The sequence below is a fragment of the Cololabis saira genome, chromosome 11 (genome assembly GCF_033807715.1).
Source record: "Cololabis saira isolate AMF1-May2022 chromosome 11, fColSai1.1, whole genome shotgun sequence".
Taxonomy (NCBI): domain Eukaryota; kingdom Metazoa; phylum Chordata; class Actinopteri; order Beloniformes; family Belonidae; genus Cololabis; species Cololabis saira.
The window spans coordinates 11994232-12018669 of NC_084597.1; the positions used below are offsets into that span (position 1 = coordinate 11994232).

At 40.2% G+C, this 24438-nt stretch overlaps 1 protein-coding gene across 1 annotated transcript in view; it reads left to right on the forward strand.

Moving 5' to 3' along the window:
* Window positions 1-707: 707 nt before the first annotated feature.
* The window catches only part of LOC133454964 (prostaglandin G/H synthase 1-like), a 24932-nt gene continuing 1201 nt past the window's right edge, over window positions 708-24438 (forward strand). The window contains exons 1-11 of the mRNA XM_061733726.1: window positions 708-915; window positions 1089-1172; window positions 3894-4010; window positions 6691-6831; window positions 6906-7049; window positions 10078-10259; window positions 13056-13139; window positions 13329-13575; window positions 16187-16473; window positions 18603-18750; window positions 22590-24438. The exon at window positions 22590-24438 is cut by the window's right edge and continues 1201 nt beyond it. Coding sequence (XP_061589710.1) covers window positions 909-915; window positions 1089-1172; window positions 3894-4010; window positions 6691-6831; window positions 6906-7049; window positions 10078-10259; window positions 13056-13139; window positions 13329-13575; window positions 16187-16473; window positions 18603-18750; window positions 22590-22951 — 1803 coding nt within the window. The 5' untranslated portion in view covers window positions 708-908 and the 3' untranslated portion in view covers window positions 22952-24438. The remainder of the gene's footprint in view (window positions 916-1088; window positions 1173-3893; window positions 4011-6690; window positions 6832-6905; window positions 7050-10077; window positions 10260-13055; window positions 13140-13328; window positions 13576-16186; window positions 16474-18602; window positions 18751-22589) is intronic.

The following is a 24438-nucleotide window of genomic DNA, read 5'->3' on the forward strand; positions in this document are numbered from 1 at the left end:
TGGCTGTCTGTACAGTCATGCAAGTTCAATGCTATTAAAGCACTTTAAACTTTAAATCAAAGCATTTTGTTTTTTCATATAAAATAAACACATTTTTATTCAGTTTAGAAGTTTTGGGGCTTTTTTTTTGGCTCCTGCGCTGCTGAAATCAGGGCGTCCCTTATTTCTATTTCTGAAAGGTGGCAACCCTAACTGAAGCGTACTCCTAAATTAAACTTACCTGCTGGACTCTACTGCCCTTATTTTTAACACCTTGTGCTTTTTATTACTTTACTTCTTTTCTTATCATCTTATTCTTAATTTTTTCAATCTTATTTGTTATTTACTGTCTAATTATGTCTTGCCGCTTTTAATGTCAATGTAAAGCACTTTGAATTACCTTGTGTTGAATTATATGTAATAGTATGTAATAGTATGTATTACATACTAGTATGTAATACTGTTACTACTTGTGGTTTGAAGGTGGTATAACAACGGGCTGCATGTAAGAAACGTGTAAAAACAATCTGGTACAATATATGGACTTAAAGGTAATAAATGAAAACATGACAACACACTTTTCAGAAAAAGTAAAACAGGGGTCGAGTTTATGGGCCTGCAGTTCACCATTGTACCAGCAGGGGGGGATAGAGAAGCGGCTGCTGCGTTTCCATCAGGCCACCCGTCACATTCTCTCCTTCCCCCCAGTCTAGTGGTAGGTACAGGAGTACAGACGCAGTGCGACGGGACTGCAGCTCTCACTCAGGAGGTAACCTGTTGAACAGCTGGTCTTTCTCCTTTCTCTTTCTCATAGTGTGTCAGCTCTCTGAGTCTGATCCTGCCTGCATCTCATGTTAAGCCTCGATCACTGGACTTTTCCCATTGTTTTATGAGTTGGAGTTATATTCTCTTGCACTGAGGCTGCTGTAATGAGAGGTAAGTGTGTGTGTGTGTGTGTGTGTGTGTGTGTGGTCCCAGTCTGTGCCTCATATACCAGCGAGACGGGACCAGTGTGCTTTTATCCTCAGTAGCTCTGATGTATTGAATGTTTTTTCCTGCTGTTAGATGCATGATTATACCCTTTCTTTTCTTTTCTTTTCCCCCTGAAGCCTCTTTCCTAGGACCAGTTTGCGCTCTCATCTTGTTGTTGCGGGAGTCTGATTGCCAAGGGGATGATGTTACCTCTCGCACAGGTAGGTGAAAGGTCAGTGTGTTTGTGTTAGTGACTAAACATCCTGTAATTCTGGAAAAAAAACCCAACAAAAAACAAACAAAACAACTGATGTGCCCTGACATGTCGACACTTTAACGCTTTAACATGATCAGCATCAGGTAGGAGAACTGCTGAGGCATAAGGTGAATAAAGGCTACTGATGGTTAATCTTCCCTAATCTGCTTTCTGTTATTGCAAATTGACCAATGGCGTGATTTCAACTTTTAGCAAGAAGCTTTTTTTTTCTTTCTTTGTAGATAAAGTTATTTACATCACTGAAACCTCTTAGGCATTCCTTCCTGTGCGTGACCTGCAGGCCCGCATCTCCTGTGCCACGTTTAATGAACCCCCATGCATTGACTCTTATCACCTCTGACTCTCTTCAGGCTCTTGTCTGATTTCTGTTTTCGTGTTCTCTCGGGAGTCTTATAGCCTGGAGCAAAATTTTCCTGGCATAGTCATCGCAGTTCAGGTTTTAAATTGAGCCACAACAGGAAAAACCTTCTCCAGAAACCCTCAACTCAGTCGCAGCAATTCATTTCCCAATATAACTCTGCTATCCTTTATCGTAGGGGTATTTCAAGGGGAATTTGTGTAAGATTTACACTTCCTTTGGCTTGTATCCTCACATTATGCCGGTGTAGTTTACATAGCTGTCAGGTGTGATAATTGATCTACTGAGGATGTTGCAGGGAGGCAGAAGGAAGAGTGAGGCGTGTCTTTACATGTCCAGAGGTGTTTCCAAGCCACCTTACAGCAATACTGCATTAATTAGTATTGTTTTAGATGACATCAAGAAGAAATTATGTTATTTTTACTGTGATCGGACGCACTTTTTGCTTGTTACTACGTGAGGTGACCCCCTCCCTCCCCTCTGTTTCTTTTATGCTCAAGAACAAAGGCCTTTTCATGCAGCATCTCTTTCACACACTGGTCTATTTACATGTTGTGTTGTTTATATATTGAACTTTGCCGTCCAGTTGGACCCATTTCAAACCATTTTATGTTCAGAAGGGGACAGTTGGCTTTCTTAGCTCAGCATTCAGAAACTGTTCACCTAAGGCAAAGCAAAAGCCTGCGCCTCCCAACTTTTGTTGAGTTTTACTCGCTCGATTAATTCACACAAGAATGAATAAAAAGATCAAATAATTCACATGCAGAATTTTTACTAGATTGTGAGAAGGGACTGGGTAAGAAAAACCCTTATAGTAGTTTGCTCTTCCCTCGAGCCTTTATAGTAACTTAAAGGATCTTACTTCTTACCAGAGCTTAAAAAATAATAAATAAAAACAACTCTGTTTGCTGAATCTGTCAGAAAATATGTGGCAACATTTCCTGGGCCAATAAATCCAGAATTGTTCCCTAAAGATTTCCCTGGAACAGTTCCTGTCTTTCCGAGCGTAGCCAAGCCGAATTTGGCTGAATTGAGGGATAAGGCTGCCAACAGAAAGCATGGCACAATAATTATAAGAATGTGGTTACCGTGACATCATCTATTGCTTCAGTGACTGCTGTTTTAAAGCCTTGACATTTAATTTACACCATCTTTGGGTTCTTTTTGCTATAAATTACACAAAAGATAACGGATCTGAGCGAGAACAGGAGGATGCCGTGCGTGTGATAACGGGGGAAGAGCACATTGAAGGACAACATTAGCTTCGTGGATGTGTTTTCTCTGGCTGAAATTATGCTGCAGAAGTGACAAAACAGTGATTTGGTGTCCCATCACATCATAAACTTCTCTGTTGCATAAATAAATCCCAGGCTTCACACTTGCGTCACTCCTCTGTTTCCTTCATTCAGCTTCTTTTTTTTTCTCTAAATAACGGTGGTTTCTACTCTTGTTCTGATACATTTCAGTCAATCACTGTACAAAAAGGCCCCTATAAAATCCTTTTTGTGGCCTTACTGTCTACAGATCCTGAGATCTGAATATGAAGAAGAAGGGGGGCTTTGTTCAGTAGTAATAATAACTATAAAAGGTTGTTTTGATCCAAAACCACATAGTTATTGCATTTTGAGTATAAATAATGTTCATATTATATTATGTGTGACTCTTTTGCTCAGGGGTCAGTTATGAAAACCAACTCAATGTCCCGCTATGAATCTATTTTATTTCAGAAGTTGTCTTTTATCGTTTGTTTCTTTACTTTGATGCCGTCACAATCCTTCTTAGTCATGTACTTAGCCTGGTAAAACTGCTTTTTTTTCTACACTGGGAGTTTTGACTGAGAGTTGTTCATGACTTCATGTCAGTGCATTCCTTTGTAAATGCACCATAAGAAGGCGTTGGTGCCAAAGAGTAGCCTTAAGGTGAGTTACAGAGAGTTATGCATCTTTAGAGAAGTTATAAGAAAGTCATATATTAATGTGAAGCACAAACCGAACTCAAGTTGTTTCCAACTGAAATAAACCTGAATTTTTCTTTATAACTGATGTTTTAAAAAAGATGGATAAAACCAAGCTTTTAAAACTCATTTTGAAACATGATACCTGGCTAAAAGAGTTGCTATTGCAGCCTATATAAGACCCACTTAGACAGATGTCTTTGTGTGTGAGAGAAGTGACAGGAATGAGCGCCGCAGTCATGCACAACAGCACCAAGTTCATATATGATCTCTTTTTCAGCTTCATGATCTTCCTGCCTTATGTATACTCCCTCAAGCTCTGTCATGTGAGTATTTCCTCTTCTTCCCCACAGTGAACCCATGCTGTCATTTCCCCTGTCAGCACTGGGGTGTGTGTGTGCGGTACACCGAGGACAAGTATGAGTGTGACTGCACTCGCACCGGCTACTACGGAGAAAACTGCACAGTCCGTGAGTCCTCTCACTCCACGAGACGTCTTCTCATATCCTCTTTCATTATTGCACTTTTCGGGAATTTGAAGGATCCCTTTGTTCATGGCACGCTGATGGGTCAAAGGAATTTTGAAATTGGGAGTTTCATCTTGTTATTGTTGTGATGGGCAATATGAGTTAAGGGGGGAACATAATCTCAAACAACCAACAGTTAAAACAACACTTAAAAGTATGTGTATTTCAGTTACAGGGGTTAAATTGTGGAATAGCTTGCCAGATAATCTGAAACAAAGTAAAAACATCATACAGTTCAAAAATAGTTTAAAACACATCATGATTAGTAAATACCAACAAGATTAAAGGATAAGACGCAACAGAGAGAATTATGGAATTATGCACGTAATAATTACTGATCTTTTTGTCCTTGTTTTAATCAGGACTATTTACTATTTATTTTTCCTTTTTTTCTTTTCTTACTGGTTCTTTGTTTTTACATATATTTTTCTTTCGTGTTTGCTTCTTTTTTGGGTGGAAATGCTATAAAGCATTTGTTATAGAAAGTTTAAATAATAACAATGTGAAGGTTAAAGGGTAGGCATTTATAAGCTCAGAGCTTCAGCCTATTCCTTTTCGATCCAAATGATTACACGACATGTTATGAATGAGTGTACCATACTGAGCACGTGATCGAAATAAAAAAATAAAATAAAAAAATAAAATAAAAAATAAATATTATCAAATCAAAAAAATAGGACATCACTTGGCTCAAATAATTTAAATGTATTGTGACATAATTTTTAACATGCTTTTAACACTATTAAAAGTCTTGGCCAACATCCTTCAAATGTGTCTAAAAGAGTGTAACAAGAAAAACTTCACTCTAGTACTCCATTCCTGGCTTTTTATTACAGTGTTTTTTTGCGCCGTGAAAAACGCTTCCTTTTCCCCCTTTCCTGTCAATCATTGCTCCGCTCCTCCTCCAAACCTCCTCCTCCTCCAGCCATACGCTCACAGCGGCGTCGGAGAGTTAAGCCGGGAGCGACAGGCGAAGCATGCACGGAAAAGCAGGAGGGCGAACCACAGCAAACAATCATAAAAATAAAGGCATGCGAAGCAGCACTGTCCCCTTATCTTAAGTCCAGTCAGTGGCCGCGGGTCTTCTTAGCAGTTTTCCTCCGGTGATTAGAACAAAAGAGGCTCTAAACAGCTCCGTGTTAAGCCTCATTTATGGTTCCGCGTTAAATCGACGCAGAGCCTACGCCGTAGGGTTCAGCGTACGGTGCGCGTCGCCGCGTAACCCTACGCCGTAGGCTCTGCGTCGGTGTAACGCGGAACCATAAATCAGCCTTTATGGTGCGCTGGAGAGGAGAGGAGGCAGGGAGCTGGGTGGAGGGGGCGGTGATTTAGCGGGTCGTTACGTAACGGCCCGCCACCAAACCACATGCGCCGTTTTTGCATAGTTATGCGGAAAATCCCAGAAAGCACACAATACACTGAATGTTAAAAGTTCGTTGTTTTTTGGGTGTAATTGATGTCAAGACACCCAACAAAACACAAAAAATCAAGAAAAATGTGTTTTTCATGTCACAATCCCTTTAAGGGTACAGACCCAAATATTTAAGAAAATTGGTGGAACTGTGAGCAAGAGGTCATGTGGATCAGAGACGTCTCTGCACCTAGCGTTTCCTCTGGTCTGCTTCTCATCAACAAAGAATCCTCAAATAATGAGCTCCCCTGTACGAGATGTATTTGGCAGACAGTTACATCATGCAGAGTAGAAATTTCCTTTTGATTGCACGGGGGGAAAGGGAAAGACGAAGAGGGAGAGCAGGGAGGGAAAAAAAGTAGAAAGATAAACAGTAGAAGGGATATGGGTTTGGGTGGTAACATATACATCCAATAATATTTTTACTTCTTGCATAAGGTGGAATAACCAAGCACGTGTACTCCTAGAGTGGGTTTGTGGAAAAAAACATCTTACGGAAATTGATCTTGTTTCGTTACTCAGCACAATAAAGGTATGATGTTTGAGAACAGCCCGCCTGTAAACGTTATCTTTTGTCTCGGAAACTTTTACTTTAAAAGTCCTCTGTGTTTTTGTTTTAAACAATGACTTTCATCAGCGTTGGACTTAGAACATCTTTCACATTTGGGTTGGAGCCTCTGCAGACTGGACTCGGTCCAGTAAGTCCCACAGAGGCTTGATTGGATCAGGAGTGTTTGGGTGACAGCCGGGTTGATTGAACATTATGTAATTCCTTGAAGTATTCCTTCAAGCTTGAATAACAAGAGCAGACACTAACAAGTACAGACACTAGACCTGGATTTTTTTGCACCGAAGCCTCCTTGAAAATACGCCGCAATCAGGTTAAAAAGTGAAACTCTAAAGTTGATTTGTGGTGTTCAGCGATCCCAAACTAACTGTTTTAGCAGAAACCGTCTGGAGCGCTTGGATCTTGGTACAGGATGTCTAGCTCTGCTAATGAGAATAAATTGCCATATTCCATCAGTTTAAACGTTAATTTTGGGGAATAAAAAGACGCGGGACGACATCCAGAAGTCCCAAACCACACAAATGTCCTCAGACTATGACATCATGATATAGCGATGTAGAGTGAACTTCCGCTCTAAACTCCCAGTCCCCCGACTTTTCAGTAACAGCATTATTGTTTTTTCTTCTTCTTTTTTCCTGAAACAGCTGAATTTTGGACCCGAGTGAAGCATTTCCTTCGGCCCCCTCCAGATGTGCTGCATTACATCCTCACGCACTTCCACTGGCTCTGGGACGTCATCAACAGCACCTTCTTGCGGGACGTCCTCATGCGTCTGGTTTTAACTGGTCGGTCACTCACTATTCCCTGAAGACCCTCACATGTTCAGCACATCTGCTAACTAGTTTCTTCGTCTCGACAGTGAGGTCCAACTTGATACCTACTCCTCCAACCTTCAACTCCAAATATGGCTACCTCAGCTGGGAATCCTACTACAACCTGAGCTACTACACTCGCATCCTGCCCCCCGTCCCTGAGGACTGTCCCACACCGCTGGGGGTCAAAGGTGGGATTATAGGATCCATATTTCCCCTCAGGTGACCCAAAAGGGCTCTACAAAGGATAGAACGGGTACAGAAAATGGATGGATGGATAGATGGATGATCTAAAAGGATTGCAAAATTTTGACTTATATTTTTTACTTTAAAGGAGCATGAGGCAGGATTGAGGCAGGATTTTGTGAAAAAAATTTGTATACGTTTTCAGTTTTCTAGTAATAATGTCAGATGAAGCGTTCCAAACCCAAAAGAATGATTCCTCTAGTGTATCTCTCCTTTGCCTTGAACAGGCTGTGTGCTGCAAAATGTGCTGCAATTGTGACCGGAATTTCCCGCGCTGGGCGGCGGATGTGACGTCACATGACGCTGCATGAGCGTTCTCCCCGTTCTCCTGTGCCGGTGTTGTGCCAAAAAGTGATTGCCTGCCAGAATCTGATTTCTTCTGATTTCTGGCCACGGGAGCGCGCACAGCAGCCCGTTGAGCGATAGCGCTAAAACGTCAGATTTTCAGATTATGAAGTTTAAGAATGAGATCAAGTCATATTTAGGTAGAAACAACTTTTCATTAACTGTATTTGGCCTTCAATCAATTTTTGGCAGGTAAAAAGACCCATTTTCAGGGGAGAAATCAGATTCTGGCAGGCAATCACTTTTTGGCACGACACCGGCTTCACTGTTGGCTGCAGTACCCCCGACGGCCGTCGTGGCGAAGGGTGGCGCTAGAGAGTCTCATTTCTTAAAAGGAGCCTCATGCTCCTTTAAGGAAACATGACTCCACATGACTTAAGATGAATCTAAGCCTATTAAACATAACTTAAAGGAGCTTGAGGCCGGATTGTGGCAGGATTTATGAAAAAAATCCGTATACATTTTTACAGTTACATTACAGTTTTCTAGTAATAATGTCAGATGAAGCGTTCCAAACCAAAAAGAATGATTCCTCTAGTCTAGTGTATCTCTCCGTTGCCTTGAACAGCCTGTGTGCTGCAAAATGTGCTGCAATTGTGACCGGAATTTCCCGCGCTGGGCTGCGGATGTGACGTCATATGACGTTGCATGCGCGTTCTCCCGTGCCGGCTTCGCTGTTGGCTGCAGTACCCCCAACGGCCGTCGTGGTGAAGGGTGGCACTAATGAGTCTCATTTCTTAAAAGGAGCCTCATGCTCCTTTAAGGAAATGACTCAGCTTGACTTAAGATTAATCTAAGCCTATTAAACATAACTTAAGTGTGACTTAAGCATATGCCAACAGACCTGTCATCAGTTGTCTAGGACGCTCTGTAAATAAACAAAAGCCACGTATTGCACACAAAGGGTGTGTAATACACAGCTCATCACATGAAACCAGCAAGAACACGGTAACGTCTACCGCTGTGTTGAATCACCGTCTATCTTAACAATAAACTGTAAACCTTCAGTAACTAAGGAGACATGATCCTTTTGTTATCAACATGAGTTGTAAAGTGATGTGTTTTAAAAAAATATATAATTAAGGCCTCTCCTGAAAAAACAACTTTCTAGGCTATGTAGTTTTCTCCAAACTCTTAGGGCTCTTAGGGCATCAATCAACAGACTCCTGGGGGTGCGGCGTGGCCCTGGGGTGCCTATCAGGGCCAGTACTGGCCTCGTGCTCTTCTCCTCCTCCTGCGCCTCCACATGGCTCATCCACACATTCACTTAGGTCCGAGGGGTTGGGGGTCCGGGATGTGGGGTAGGTTGTCTCACATGTGCTGAGACTGACTGCTCCTCAGTTTTAATAACATCTTAGACATCTCTACAATCAACAGATATACACATCACAAGATTACTTGCATATAGGGCAGTGGCGTCAATTCAGTGGAAGCTAAGGTATGGCAAGGTTACGAGTCACAGAACTTAACTAGAGTATCAATCAACACGTCCAGCAAATACTCATCACAGAAGTCTGCTATGGAGCTTATCTGTGTGGTCAAGAAAATTGGAACTTTTTCAAATGCAGTCTCGCTCACTGCAAAAACTCAAAATCTTACCAGGAATATTTGTCTTATTTCTAGTTAAAATGTCTCATTTTTAGTCAAAAAATCTCATTACACTTAAAACAAGAGTCATTACCAGAAAAATAACTTATTTGACCATTTTCACCTGTTTCAAGTAAATTTTCACTTGAAATAAGTAGAAAAATCTGCCAGTGGGACAAGATTTATCTTCTGATTACAAGCAAATAAATCTTGTTCCATTGGCAGATTTTTCTACTTATTTTAAGTGAAAATCTACTTGAAACAGGTGAAAATGGTTGTTTTTGAGTCTTGTCTTAAATGTAATGAGATTTCTTTGACTAAAAATTTGACATTTTAACTAGAAATAGAACAAATATTCTTGTTAAGATTTTGAGTTTTTGCAGTGTATAATAACTAGTGAAATCGATCATGTTGTTCTGATTTGCATTTGTAGTTATTCTATATGTATTAAGTAATAGAATAATCAATACAAATAGACACAGAGTAATTCCATAAATGTATTTAAAAAACAAACATGTACATTTTCCCTTGAAGCCAAGGTGTGGCAGCTGCCATACCTTGCCATACCCAATTGACGCCCCTGATATAGGGTCTTCGGAGGGGGGGGTACTGTCAAATGTGGCTACTGGAATAGCTACACGGTGGCCTGACCTCCCTCTCCTTGTTTTAACTGCATTAGTCACATCCACTCATAACCAGGCGGCAAAACCAGGCCGGAAAACAAAGCCAAATCAAACGATAACTGAGCAAATAGACAGATTGGACGCAAAAATCCAGCAGGACTGAGCACAGATGGACCAGCAGGGAGGAAGGGAAAGACAATATCTGAGGTGATGCAGGTGCAAACATTTAGGATCAATGGGGTCAAGGAAAGTCAGACAAGAACTAGGCACACATGGACACAAACTTTGAAAAGAAAACAGCAAACGAGTCAAACTCATGGCCAAAAATAAAGAAGTAAAAACTAAGAAAGAAAAAACCCCAAATCCAACAGAAACCCGGGCCCTGACAGTCATGTGTGACTCTGTGTTTCTCTTACAGGCAAGACCAAGCTGCCCGCGGCCGAGCTGCTGGTTGAGAAGCTGCTGAAGAGAAAGACGTTCAGACCCGATCCCCAAGGCAGCAACCTCATGTTTGCTTTCTTTGCTCAACACTTCACACATCAATTCTTTAAGACCTACAACCGCATGGGTGTGGGCTTCACCAAAGCTCTGGGACATGGGGTGAGTCCACGTAAAGCATTTTTTCTTTTATAAAAACAAACTCTATAGAGGTGATAAATATTTTTTTTTAAATAAGCCAAATCAAGTCCATACGATGGAGTATTAGGGCCAAACTAAGACAAAAAAAAGGAAATTACGAGAATAAAGTCGTAAAATCACGAGAATAAAGTCGTAATATTACAACTTTATTCTTGCAACAATATGACTTTATTTTCGTAATATTACGACTATATTCACGCAACATTAGGCTATGACTTTATTCTCGTAATATTACGACTTTATTCTCGTAACATTAGGTTTTGACTTTATTCTCGTAATTTTATTACTTTATTCTCGTAATATTACGACTTTATTCTCGTAATATTACGACTTTATTCTCGTAATATTACGACTTTATTCTCGCAACATTAGGTTTTGACTTTATTCTCGTAATATTACGACTTTATTCTCGCAACATTAGGTTTTGACTTTATTCTCGTAATTTTATGACTTTATTCTCGTAATATTACGACTATTCTCGCAACATTAGGTTTTGACTTTATTCTCGTAATATTATGACTTTATTCTCGCAACATTAGGTTTTGACTTTATTCTCGTAATATTACGACTTTATTCTCGCAACATTAGGTTTTGACTTTATTCTCGTAATATTACGACTTTATTCTCGCAACATTAGGTTTTGACTTTATTCTCGTAATTTTATGACTTTATTCTCGTAATATTACGACTTTATTCTCGTAATATTACGACTTTATTCTCGCAACATTAGGTTTTGACTTTATTCTCGTAATTTTATGACTTTATTCTCGTAATTTCCAATTTTTTTGTCTTAGTTCTGCCCTAATACTCCGTCGTAAGTCCACAATAACATATTCTTAGTTTATGAGATTGCTTGAGGTTGCTTCAATGAAGTGAGACACAGACAACAAAAATGTTTAAAAAATGGAAGAAGTTGTGTAATTTGCGACAGCGTATAACCTCAAAACAGGAGGAAACCACAGCCTGCATTTGTTTTTTATGATGCCAAACATGCTCTGTTGCAGATGTACACACTAATAACTTTTGCGCCCTGCCATGCAGGTGTTTTCATATGCTTGTTACAAGATTTTAGGGTGCGTCCCAATACTCCCCCTCGCCCTCCTTTTCTTCCCTAACCCTAACTATTGCGCGTTCCCGTGAAGGTAGTGGTGTCCCAATTCCTCTTTTCACCTAGGGGGAGGGGGCATAACGAGGGCTAGGGGCTGAGAATAGCCCCTTCAAATCGAGGGATTTCAGATGCTGACTTGGCGAGCGAGGGGGTATGAAAAAAAGAGGCTCTGCGTCGATTTGACTCGCCGACCGAAGGAAAACAGGCAGACTGGTCTCAGAGAAATAGAGAGAAATAATCCTGTGACTCGTCAGATTTGTTTTGGATGTTTCTGATATAATAGTCTTCAGAAACCACAAAGTAATCCAGCTGTTATCTGGGTAATTTACACACTTTCAGATAAAGTTGCGGAAGATCACGCCAGAATAAAGGGATTTATGGTTCCGCGTTACACCAACGCAGATCCTACGGCGGAGGTTACGCAACCTACGCCGTAGGCTCTGCGTCGATTTAACGCGGACCCAAGCTCCGGACCCGGCAGACAGAAATCTCTAAATTTCGGAGCAAATTTCTTAACAGGCGTAGCTACAACTGTTAGATTTAATCTATTAAACCAACATATTCCTAAATGATTTATTTCAGCCGGCGTGATTCTCAACAGAGCTGCGTCCCGGGAGAGAGTGTCTCTCCCGGGGCTGACGGAGCAGCCTGACCCGGCGATCACGTCTCTTCTCGGGCTGTGAGCTGAGGCTGCTCCCCGGGGCCGGCGGCTCTTCTCATCTCCGAAAACATCGGGTCAAATTTCTTAACAGGCGTTATTTGGATAAACTGAGCCCCGGTTGGGGATCTTAAGGTTACCATTATACCTGAAAAAATATTAAAACTTAATAAAGTGCCATATTAACAGCGCTACAGCTGAAATTAAAACAGCTTTTGGCTCTCAGCTTCCTGATCAGGGAAGGGATGAAAACGAGGGGTAGGGGGAGAAATGGGACAGGCACCTGGGCCAAGTGCCCTAGATCTCAAGTGCCCTAAAATCTCCCCCTTCTTTTTTAGGGCTTAGGGAAGAAAAGAAGTGCGAGTGGAGAAAAGAAGGGCGAGTGAAGGAGAATTGGGATTGGGCCTTAGTGTCTGGTGGGCCCAGCGATATGCAAAGCTTCACTGGAGTGTGCATTCGGCCCTCTGCAGGCCGCTCTGTTAGATTTCTGGCCTTGCATATGCACGCAGTTAAAATCAATTGTTCACATAGTACTTTCTGTCTGTGACAATCTGCTGAAGTTGATTATTATCCATGCAGAAACCATGATAGCAGTGAATACTTAGTGTAAACTTATGCTGACTTTATGCACGTCCATAAAAACGGCTTTATTTACGCACTGACGGTTTTATGAATGGAGATTTAAGAGTATATAGTCCCTGTGCTCTTTTAAAGAGTGATTGTAGAGCTGCGGATAGTCCAGTTCCTCTGCATGCACACACACACACACACACACACACACACACACACACACACACACACACACACACACACACACACACACACACACTGTGCTCGCTGTGTAAATCATAGTTGAATCACACTTGATGATATTTGAATGAGGATTTTACTGGTGGGACCATGCTGGCCCGGGACAGCTGTAACTTGTGTGTGAGTTTAAATGTTTTCATGTTTTTTTTATATATATTTTTGTGCTTTGGGATGCGTGCAGGTGGATGCAGGACACATCTATGGAGACAACCTGGAACGCCAGCTCTCGCTTAGGCTTTTAAAAGATGGAAAACTAAAGTACCAGGTAAACACCTTGAAATTGTTAACAGGGAAAACATATGAAGATGGAACTGATGTGAACAAGTCCATCAAGATCAGGCCAAAAACATAAGCTGTGTTACATTTTATTGATTATATTTTTTAAATAATAAAAAAAAAAGTTTAGAAAGAAAAATTTTGTATATCTTGATTAATGTTTGCCTTTCTTCAACAGTTAATTAATGGAGAGATGTACCCTCCCACTGTAGCTGATGCCCCCGTCAAGATGAGCTACCCTCCCGGCATCCCTGTGGAGGATCAGATGGCCATCGGTCAGGAGGTGTTTGGACTTCTCCCGGGTTTGGGGTTGTATGCAACGCTGTGGCTCAGGGAGCATAACCGGGTCTGTGACATCCTGAAAGCCGAGCATCCCGCCTGGGACGATGAGCAGCTCTTCCAGACGGCACGTTTCATCATCATTGGTGAGCCCGACACAGCCGGACACAGCTGGACACAGCTGGACACAGCTGGACACAGCTGGACACAGCTGGACACAGCTGGACACAGCTGGACACAGCTGCACACAGCTCAACAACACTGGTTTTGTGCGCTCTGGGTTTATAAAGACACTCACAGGAAAAACGAATAGATAATAACGCTGAAGTTACAGACAGTATCTGCTTACTTACTAGAGATGGCCATTTATCTGATCCAAAGACCGCCCATAAACCGCCCATAAAAGATGGATGTGGCTGCTGTGGCATCATTAGGAGGTACTTTCACGCTGTAGTCTGTTTCCTCTCGTCTGAATGTTGTCATTTTCTATTAGTTTGATTTCTTTTCAAACAGATTTTAAAAAATCTGAGTAGATTCAGTTCCTGTCTGCTTATTAATCTGATGTGTCTATTGCTTGTATTATCACTTTAGCCAAGCCTTTTTATTGACTACGGCTAGAGAGAGATAATCCGCTGGAATCACTGGGAGCATAAATAATGGCACAGCCGATTGGCCACGGTTACATGATGTTTTTTAATTCTGAATTAATTATTCCGAATTAAATAATTCCGAATTAAACTATTTTCCTTCGAGTTTACATGGAAATAGTAATTCCGAATTGAGGTTTACGTGGAAAACACATTTGATCGGCTTTATCCAATTCCGCTTAAGGTCTGGGGGTTGGGAAGGTTCTGATTGGATAGGGGGGCGGACCGGAAGTTACGTCTACCGGAAGAAAAACAAACTTAGCCGCTACAACTTTGAAAAGCTCACAATTTTTATGTTTCTTGCCATCTGTTCTTTTAATTATTTCCAGGTCCTCCAAGCTATATATTAAATAAATCCGCTCTGCTCTTGAAACTTTCGGTGCGTCCGAAATGCCAGTAAACAGTATATACTCAAAAAGTATACTGTAGTTGGGCAAACTTTTGAGTAAATATCAGTAGTATGAAGTAATTCGGACGTACTACTCAGAGCCACACAGCACTTCCTGCCGTTGGGAGGGGGAGTTGTTACCATGGTAACAACTCCTGTCACAGCAGCAGTAGTAGCACCGCTCCGCTCTTCCCCGTTCATCCTGGCCCAAACAAGATGACATTATATACCAATATTATAATATTAATATTATATAATAATATTATTATACTTAATTTTACACTTATGACACCCCTGCATTGCATTATGGGAAGTTTCTGCTTAGCTAGTGTCCATCAATCCATACAAATACATTTCTCTGGAATGAGTATGGATAGCACATACTATTGAGTACGTACTAATGTTTCGGATGTACTAAAAAATCTCACATACTGTTTTTGCTACTCATTAGGGTGGAAGTATGGAATTCCGAACGGAGCTTTTGTTTGGAAAACAGTGCGGAATATAAGCGTCATGGCGACAGACGGGCGAGGGAACGAGCAGTGCAGAAAGACCGGAATTAATTTAGAGCGGAATGAGTGTATACTGTACATGATCGCGGAAATATTCTATTCAGATTTAAAATCAGAATAGACCAGCCACTTACTTAGGAATTAAATTTAATTCGGAATGGCCATTTTCATTCGGAATTAGGTGTTTACATGGTCATTTTTACTCATGTTAAATCGGATTTAATTTTAATTCTCAATTAAAGAGGAATTAAAGGAGCATGAGGCTCCTTTTAAGAAATGAGACTCTCTAGCGCCACCCTTCACCACGACGGCCGTTGGGGGTACTGCAGCCAACAGTGAAGCCGGCACGGGAGAACGGGGAGAACGTGCATGCAGCGTCATGTGACGTCACATCCGCAGGACAGCGCGGGAAATTTGGGCCCGAATTGCAGCACATTTTGCAGCACACAGCCTGTTCAAGGCAAAGGAGAGATACACTAGAGGGCTCATTCTTTTGGGTTTGGAACGCTTCATCTGACATTATTACTAGAAAACTTAAAACGTATACGAATTTTTTTCATAAATCCTGCCTCAATCCGACCTCAAGCTCCTTTAAACTTCCCATGTAAACGCACACTGAGTGTGTGCATTTATAAAACAGAACTTCAAGCTCAGTGTTAAACCCACAGAAATAAATCTTCACCCTTACTGTAATCATCCAAATCTTGCAAATTTTGGGGCCTTTTGTCAAAAAATTCAGTAGCTTTAAAGTGAACTAAGTGACCTGTACATGGGAAAGCATCTGTTTTGTTCGGGGGGACTGTACTGAAATATTTAGGTTGCTGTTTTGGTTGTAAGCATTCTGGATGTGAGGATTGAGAGGTGGATCTGACCTGAAGCCTCTATGCACACACCTTATCGAAAAAATACATTTTTAGACCCTTTTTTTTACAAATTTAAGATAATCTTTCTAAACTGTTTATCAGATGTATGTAACAATCTTTGTGAAAATACTGCCGCTGGACAAAACCAGCCTTTTCCACCCTGTCTGGATGGCTCTGTGAACCTCCTTGAACCTGCGGAAAAAGAGGCTTCATTCTTGAATAATTAAAAGACACATAAAAAATAAGTGTTACACTTTTACATAAGTTAACCCCTGATGGCTTCAATAGTGTACATTACTTTTTCATTTTAATTGGTGCTTTGCGTCCTCTCTTCTTCTTTCTCTAAGGTGAAACCATCCGGATTGTGATAGAGGAGTACGTGCAGCACCTCAGCGGCTACCTGCTGCAGCTGAAATTCGATCCCACATTGCTGTTCAACTCGCACTTCCAGTACGGAAACCGCATCTCGCTGGAGTTCAGCCAGCTTTACCACTGGCACCCGCTGATGCCCGACAGCTTCCATATAAGTGGAGATGAGCTGTCCTACCAGCAGTTCCTTTTCAACACCTCCGTCGTCACGCGCTACGGTGTGGAGAAGCTGGTGGAGGCCTTCTCTCGGCAGGTTGCCGGCCAGGTAACTGGCCCCAGACGCCATGCAATCATATACAAACACAGTCTTTCTTATCCCGGCTGTCAACGACTCTGGCTGTCAGAGTCAATCTGAGGCTCAAATTTTTGTGTGAGGAGGGTTTTGGCATTCACCCAGGTCTTCCTGTTTTGTACAATAGTATGTGAGAACATGATAAACTGAGGTTGCTGCAGGTTAAATCCATTTAACAACCTTAAAAAAACATACAAATGAAGTCATAATATATCACAAAATGGTAATGGCTACTAAATCATCTAAGATATCTGGCCTGCAGCATATTAAAATGTGTGTAAATGGGCTTTGAATTTAAGATCTATGGCTTTATAATATTTATATATACTGTAAATTACATGTAGGCATCAGAGATGTGTCAAAAGTATTCACATTCACAAGTATAGATACTAGTGTTTAAAAATACTCCTGTAGAAGTTGAAGTATCAACTCAAGTTTTTTACTCAAATAAAAGTATAAAAGTACTGGTTTCAAAACTACTTAAAGTATAAAAGTAAAAGTAACATAAGGGGGAAAAAAGCCATTAAGGACAAAAGCCATTGAAAATGAATGCATCTTAGTATAATGCAAATATATTAAAGAACCATATATGTGTACTATTGAGCATTAACATGTGTTTCAGAGAGCAGAAGATATGATGACTATAAGTTGCCTATAAGTATTTTAATGGTGCAAAAAGTCAAACTTCAGAGGCATGTTATCATTTATCCTAACCTTTATTGGAATGTACATCCAAGTTTAGTTGCAGGAATCTGAGGGAACGGATGTAAGAACAAAACTGGACAAGAACATCTGAAACAACCACAACCAAATTCACTCTATCCGGATGGAGCAATTTAACTGGATAGTTTTTTTTAAAGGCCGAAATGAAATAGAGTAACGAGGCTGTTTTTAAAATGTGAGGAGTAAAAAGTACAGATAATTGCGTGAAAATGTAAGGAGTAAAAGTAAAAAGTCGTCTGAAAAATAATTACTCCAGTGAAGTATAGATAACCAAAATTTCTACTTAAGTAACGTAACGAAGTATTTGTACTTCGTTACTTGACACCTCTGGTAGGCATTCATACTCCAACCAATAATTCAACAAAAACACACAATACAGTGAAAATGTGTTAAACAAGCAGTTTTACTGACCTGTCCCAACAAAGTGTGGTCAAATGTCATTTTTGTTTTTCATTTCTGAAAAACAAAAAAGAAATGCATGTCTCCATATCTCTGAACATATCAGTCTGTCTCCATTAACTTAAAGGGATTGTGACATGAAAAACAAATTTTTCTTGATTTTTTGTGTTTTGTTGGGTGTCTTGACATCAATTACACCCAAAAAACAACTAACTTTTAACATTCAGTGTATTGTGTGCTTTCTGGGATTTTCCGCATAACTATGCAAAAACGGCGCATGTGGTTTGGTGGCGGATCGTTACGTAACGATCCGCTAAATCACTGCCCCCTCCACCCAGCTCCCTGTGTCCTCTCCTCTCCAGCGCACCGTAAAGGCTGATTTATGGTTCCGCGTTACACCGACGCAGAGCCTACGGCGTAGGGTTACACGGCGACGCGCACCGTACGCTGAACCCTACGGCGTAGGCTCTGCGTCGATTTAACGCGGAACCATAAATCAGGCTTAACACGGAGCTGTGTAGAGCCTCTTCTGTTCTAATCACCGGAGGAAAACTGCTAAGAAGACCCGCGGCCACTGACTGGACTTAAGATAAGGGGACAGTGCTGCTTGCATGCCTTTATTTTTATGATTGTTTGCTGTGGTTCGCCCTCCTGCTTTTCCGTGCATGCTTCGCCTGTCGCTCCCGGCTTAACTCTCCGACGCCGCTGTGAGCGTATGGCTGGAGGAGGAGGAGGTTTGGAGGAGGAGCGGAGCAATGATTGACAGGAAAGGGGGGAAAGGAAGCATTTTTCACGGCGCAAAAAATCACTGTAATAAAAAGCCAGGAAAAGAGTACTAGATTGAAGTTTTTCTTGTTACACTCTTTTAGACACATTTGAGGGATGTTGGCCAAGAATTTTAATAGTGTTAAAAGCATGTTAAAAATGATGTCACAATACCTTTAACTCATACACTATATATTTTTTTAAACTCTCCACAGGTAGGTGGAGGCCACAACATCAATGCTGTAGTGACCCACGTAGCTCTGAGAACGATAGAGGAATCCCGCCAGCTCCGGGTCCAGCCTTTCAACGAGTACAGGAAGCGTTTTAACCTCAAGCCATACGAGTCATTCACACAGTTTGCTGGTAAGACAAACACCCGTGTGTCTGCATCCCACACAAGCCGGAGGTCAGGCTTCAAACGGGGAGATTTACGACCTTTTTGCGGGTCAGTGAGAAGAGCTGAGTGGAAATTCCTGGAAGAATCTCCCTTTAAAGACGTTTTTCCACAAATGTACATTTATGCTACAGTTTTTCTATTGATATATTCATGAAGGTATAAAACAAAATACTTTTTATCAGATGGGTCAGTTTTTCAATGTATTTCTAATTGCTTACATATGAAATTAAAATATAAAAGCACGACATTGGCAGCACAGTCGACAAGTATTTAGCTCCACCGGACCGGGAAGCTTGTTTAGATTCTCAGAGCTCAGATTTTTCTGTCTTCGAGAGCCGAAATGCTTCCCTTATGAAACACATCAAGCCAGTCTTCACTCGTTATTTTGACGAGTAAATATCAGGTTATCAGGTTTATTTATTCTACGCAGATGGGTGAGCGGTAGCCTTTTCCTTCGGTGTGGGAGATATTTTTTGGAGCGGATCTGAACATCTGCGAAGTTGCATGCAGAACACAGAAAGCAAGTGAAGGGACGCATCAACCTCACTGTGACACACTCCGGCAACATTATGGTCTGAAGGAAAATCAAACAGTTTGGAGCTTCACTTGCACAGAAAAATCCCATCTCAGAGTGCACCTAAACAACCATGCATTAACTGTTTTTGGCATTAATTAAAAAAAAAAATGAATTAGAAGTTATCAACTCTTTACTGTGTTGAAAAAAATGTAATATTCCTAGAGTTGAAGGAAAACAGCGAGTTAACTACTGGAGTAAAAAACTAGTACTTCTGGATCAGACCTGCACAACATTCAGGAGGATTTTTTTTAATCATCCGTCTTTACGGAACTGCTTCGAGGTAAATCCATCTTTGGGGTGATGGTCTGGCATTTTTTTTATGAAGTCTTGTGATGGATTTACTTCCACGCTCAGGGTCATTGTCCTGCCGCGTCACTCAGCTTCTACTAGATGACAAACATCCATTCTGACTCTGTGCTGTCAGATTTTATGATTCTCCCCTTGATTATTCAGCCATGTTAAACATGTTGCCAGAATACTCTTTGGTACACCTAAGGTGCACAGCAAAGAATTTACATACAAATGATAGACTCATGACACATAGACACACACACATATACAGTATATGGGTCAATGACGAATAAGGATTTTCAACAGGTCAATTTTTTTAGTTTTTTGTCAAGATGAATTGGCACTAGCCTTTAAAAAAGGTCATGTGGTGCAACCATGATTCATATTAAAATAAATTAATTTCCTTATCTTTTTTTTTACAAATTTTCCGTATTATACAAAAATGGTTGTTTTTTAATGGTCGCGCCACATGATATTTCATAAAATGGACATCAGTCAAACTTTGTTTGTATATTATGATGGAAATATAAATACAAATGTGTTGCAATCTTACACACTACAAGATACTTCGGAAATCATGCCAGATAGGGAAGATTGATTTAAATACATTTAGATTGATTTCAATAAAAGTTTTCAAAACAAGAGTCATGGTTGGACGGTCGCACCACATGACATTTTGACGCTTAAAACAACAACAAAATCCCAAATAAGTAGTATTCTTTGTAAAATTCAAGTGAGTCCATGTGTGGGACAGGTAGTTTATATATCTGGTATTTTTTTTTATCCATTTAAACCTTTTTTGAATTGAAAAAAAATCTGTTTTTCAGAAAATATAGGCGTCACGTCATTGACCCATATATATATATATATATATACAGTATATATATATATATATATATATATATATATATATATATATATATATATATATATATATATATATATATATATATTATACCTTCAGCTGTTACTCCTGTGTTCTTCTTAACCTCATTGGAGTTATTGCCTTGCGTCTTTGGAGTCATCTTGGCAGGACAAGAGTAACCGCAGTACTAAACTGCCTCCATTTATAAACAATTTGTCTAACAGCCCGTTAGCCTAAACACTTTGACGTTATTTTGCTTGCCTTTCCAACTTTATGCAGATTGACTACTCTTGTTCCCATGTCTTCTTCTAAAATGCAAGTTTCATTAGGTCACTTACTGTTCCCTCCAGCACTGTGAATGTTTAATGCGTGTGTCCCATAAAGACCACAACGTAAATCACAATTTATGGCAAATGAATGGGTTCACAAAGGGTTCACATACCTTTCGTTTCTTGTCATTGTACTCACAACATCCAGGTCTTGCTATGGTTACCTGTGTACCAGTGCAAGTAGTGTTTCCCTGTTTGTTCAAGCTGCATACCTTTATTTATCTACAACGGTCTCTGCCAAAGTACGCTGCTGTTTGTGGAAGAAATTAGTTGCACATGCTTTGATGTAATATATCATTCACTCATTGTTGAAACTACATTAAAAACAACATTACACAGCAATTCATAATGTAAATAGACAAAGAGAACCTCATATCGTTTTCCTTTCGCCACATTGAGTGTTAAAAGAAAAAGTCTAAAAGGCAGATGTGACATTGTAGGACTCACCTTAAAATGTCAAGCGACTAAACACTTCATCTGGGAAAAAGACATGTCTATAAAACTGCATTCCAGCAGGTTTAGTTTAAATAAAACAAAAACCTCATGTCTGCTGTCCTGCAGATGTCAAACGGGTGGCCTTACTTCCCTGGAAACTATACCAATCCCCTCAGACACGTGCCTTAAAACCTCTTGGAAAGCAGCTGCATTCGGAGCTAAATTGTGCTACTTTTAGCACTTCTGGTTCAGTTACAGCACTGGCAGGCGCTACATGGTCCAGCTTTGTCCCAAAGTCCATGAACCTGGCCAGACTTGGGTTTTGAGATACGTCTTATGTGCCGGAGGTGGCTCAGTTTTCATAAATTAGTTTTTGGCACTTTGTATTTGAGCAAAACAAAACGAAGAACTGGGCCATGTCTGGTGGATATGTGGCAGGGTTTCCCTCAAAGCCAAATGTTTGCCAGGTTTAGGCCATGCGTTCTTAGTGTTGGTCGTAATTTATACTTATACATGCTTGACATACTGCACAGTGGCGTCAATTCAGTGGAAGCTAAGGTATGGCAAGGTTACGAGTCACAGAACTTAACTAGAGTATCAATCAACACGTCCAGCAAATACTCATCACAGAAGTCTATGTAGCTTATCTGTGTGGTCAAGAAAATTGGAACTTTTTCAAATGCAGTCTCACTCACTGCAAAAACTCAAAATCTTACCAGGAATATTTGTCTTATTTCTAGTTAAAATGTCTCATTTTTAGTCAAAAATTCTCATTACACTTAAAACAAGAGTCATCACCAGAAAAATAACTTATTTGACCATTTTCACCTGTTTCAAGTAAATTTTCACTTGAAATAAGTAGAAAAATCTGCCAGTGGGACAAGATTTATCTTCTCATTACAAGCAAAAAAAATCTTGTTCCACATGCAGACTTTTCTACTTATTTTAAGTGAAAATCTACTTGAAACAGGTGAAAATGGTTGTTTTTGAGTCTTGTCTTAAATGTAATGAGATTTTTTTGACTAAAAATTCTTGTTAAGATTTTGAGTTTTTGCAGTGTATAATACCTAGTGAAATCAATCATGTTGTTCTGATTTGCATTTATTCTATATGTATTAAGTAATAGAATAATCAATACAAATAGACACAGAGTAATTCCATAAATGTATTTAAAAAACAAACATGTACATTTTCCCTTGAAGCCAAGGTGTGGCGGCTGCCATACCTTGCCATACCCAATTGACGCCCCTGATACTGCATTTTCAGTATATTTTTCAGCGATTTAACATTCTTGATTACCTTTTGCAGATAACAAGGAGATAGCCGACACACTGGAAGAGTTCTACGGTGATATTGATGCTCTTGAGTTTTACCCCGGCTTGATGTTGGAGAAAACGCGACCAGGAGCCATATTTGGAGAGAGCATGGTGGAGATGGGTGCCCCCTTCTCTCTGAAAGGCCTCTTGGGTAACCCCATATGTTCTCCAGAGTACTGGAAGCCCAGCACCTTTGGTGGCAAAGTTGGCTTTGACATAGTAAACTCTGCCACGCTAAAGAAGCTGGTTTGTCTGAACACCAGGACGTGTCCTTATGTGGCGTTCAGAGTTCCACCAGAGGAGAAACAACGGCAAGAGAAGAGTGATGGAAACATGCCCAGTGATGAACTATGACAGTGTGCAGAACCTGGAGGGTTGTGTTATTTTGACGTCCCGGTAGGAAGGTGAAACGGGCCCAAAGAGAGCAATTGTCAAAGGTAATACAGCAGCTACTGTTTGCTGCACTGAAGGGTCAGTCAAAGCTCGGCATGAAACCAAACTCAGCTCTTTTTAAACTCGCTCGCTCTTCCAAACTCTTCTTACTCACACTTGAACAAACTGTTATCAGATGTCATGTTGCCGTGGACAGAAACACTGTCGCAGTTCACACAGTTTGGAAATAAATCACTGTGCATTATTTTGTTTTTAAATATTTTTTTTTTGTTATTCAGTTTTAAAATTCACTGAAATTAAAAACTAGGCCCATAACGTACAACTGTCCGTTCATTAAGATTTGGCAGCGACTACATTTCCTATCTCTCTGCTGCCAGTAAATCCAATGTTTATTTTGGCTTCAGTAGCTATTATCTGAAACTGAAATTCTGCAGACGCCCGTTTTAATGTGGGCGGAAATGGAAATGACCCATATCTCCTGTTACTTCCACCTTTTGTGAAAATATTGAAAGCAAAAGTAAATTCAACACTTGTGACTTGGCAAACGTGGTCTTGCAGGAGAACTTGGAGTAGCAGAAAAGTCTGCAGAACGGACATAAATTATCTTTAACAATCACGTTGCCATCTAGTGGTCAAATTGGAAACTTGCAGTTTATGATTTTCCCCTACGGTCTGACGTCACGCGTGTTGCCTTCAAGAGCTTTCAGTAAAGCCCCGACAGTACATAACGCTAACGCATGCAATGTCCTAAAATACCGATTTGGATTGTTTTCACCTTTTATTATGCAGATTAAATATGAGTTGAGTAATTTGAGTTGCAACCGTATGTATCAATTTAACAGCAATAATGATAATAAAAAAGTGTAAGAACAGGAACTATATTAAACCTAATCACTTATTATCTTTCATGTTTATCCTTAAACTTGGTTTTACGAATCTGGAACAAGGGATTGAACATTAAAATGTCTCTTAGTATGACGTGACAAAGTGTAACATGTCATTGTAAAATGTAAAAGCATGCAACAAAAGGCTATCTTTTTGTCACATTGTTGTGATTTAACATGAAATGGCGGATGTATGGCGGATTACATTACACCAGCCGTCAATCCAATGTGTTTCACAAAATAGAAAAGTTGGTTCTAACAGTGTTTCCAGGACGTCTTTTCAGTATTGCTATGGTAAACATGATTGTGCTTAGTTCCTTATAATTTTGAAATGTCTTTATTCTCTCTATCTATTATTGTTTATATGTTTTTTTAATTGTTATTATTAGTTTCACGTGAGTATATCCTGAATTTGACAGGCATTACAATTCAAAGGTTTTATTGCTATTTGCTATCTATTTAATCTTTTATTTAGCTTGAGCCGACTTCTTGTCAAGACTAGTTGGTCTTTCAAAGACTGTTTACTGTTTCGTCTGCCATATGTTTTATCTTTCTCAACTGTAG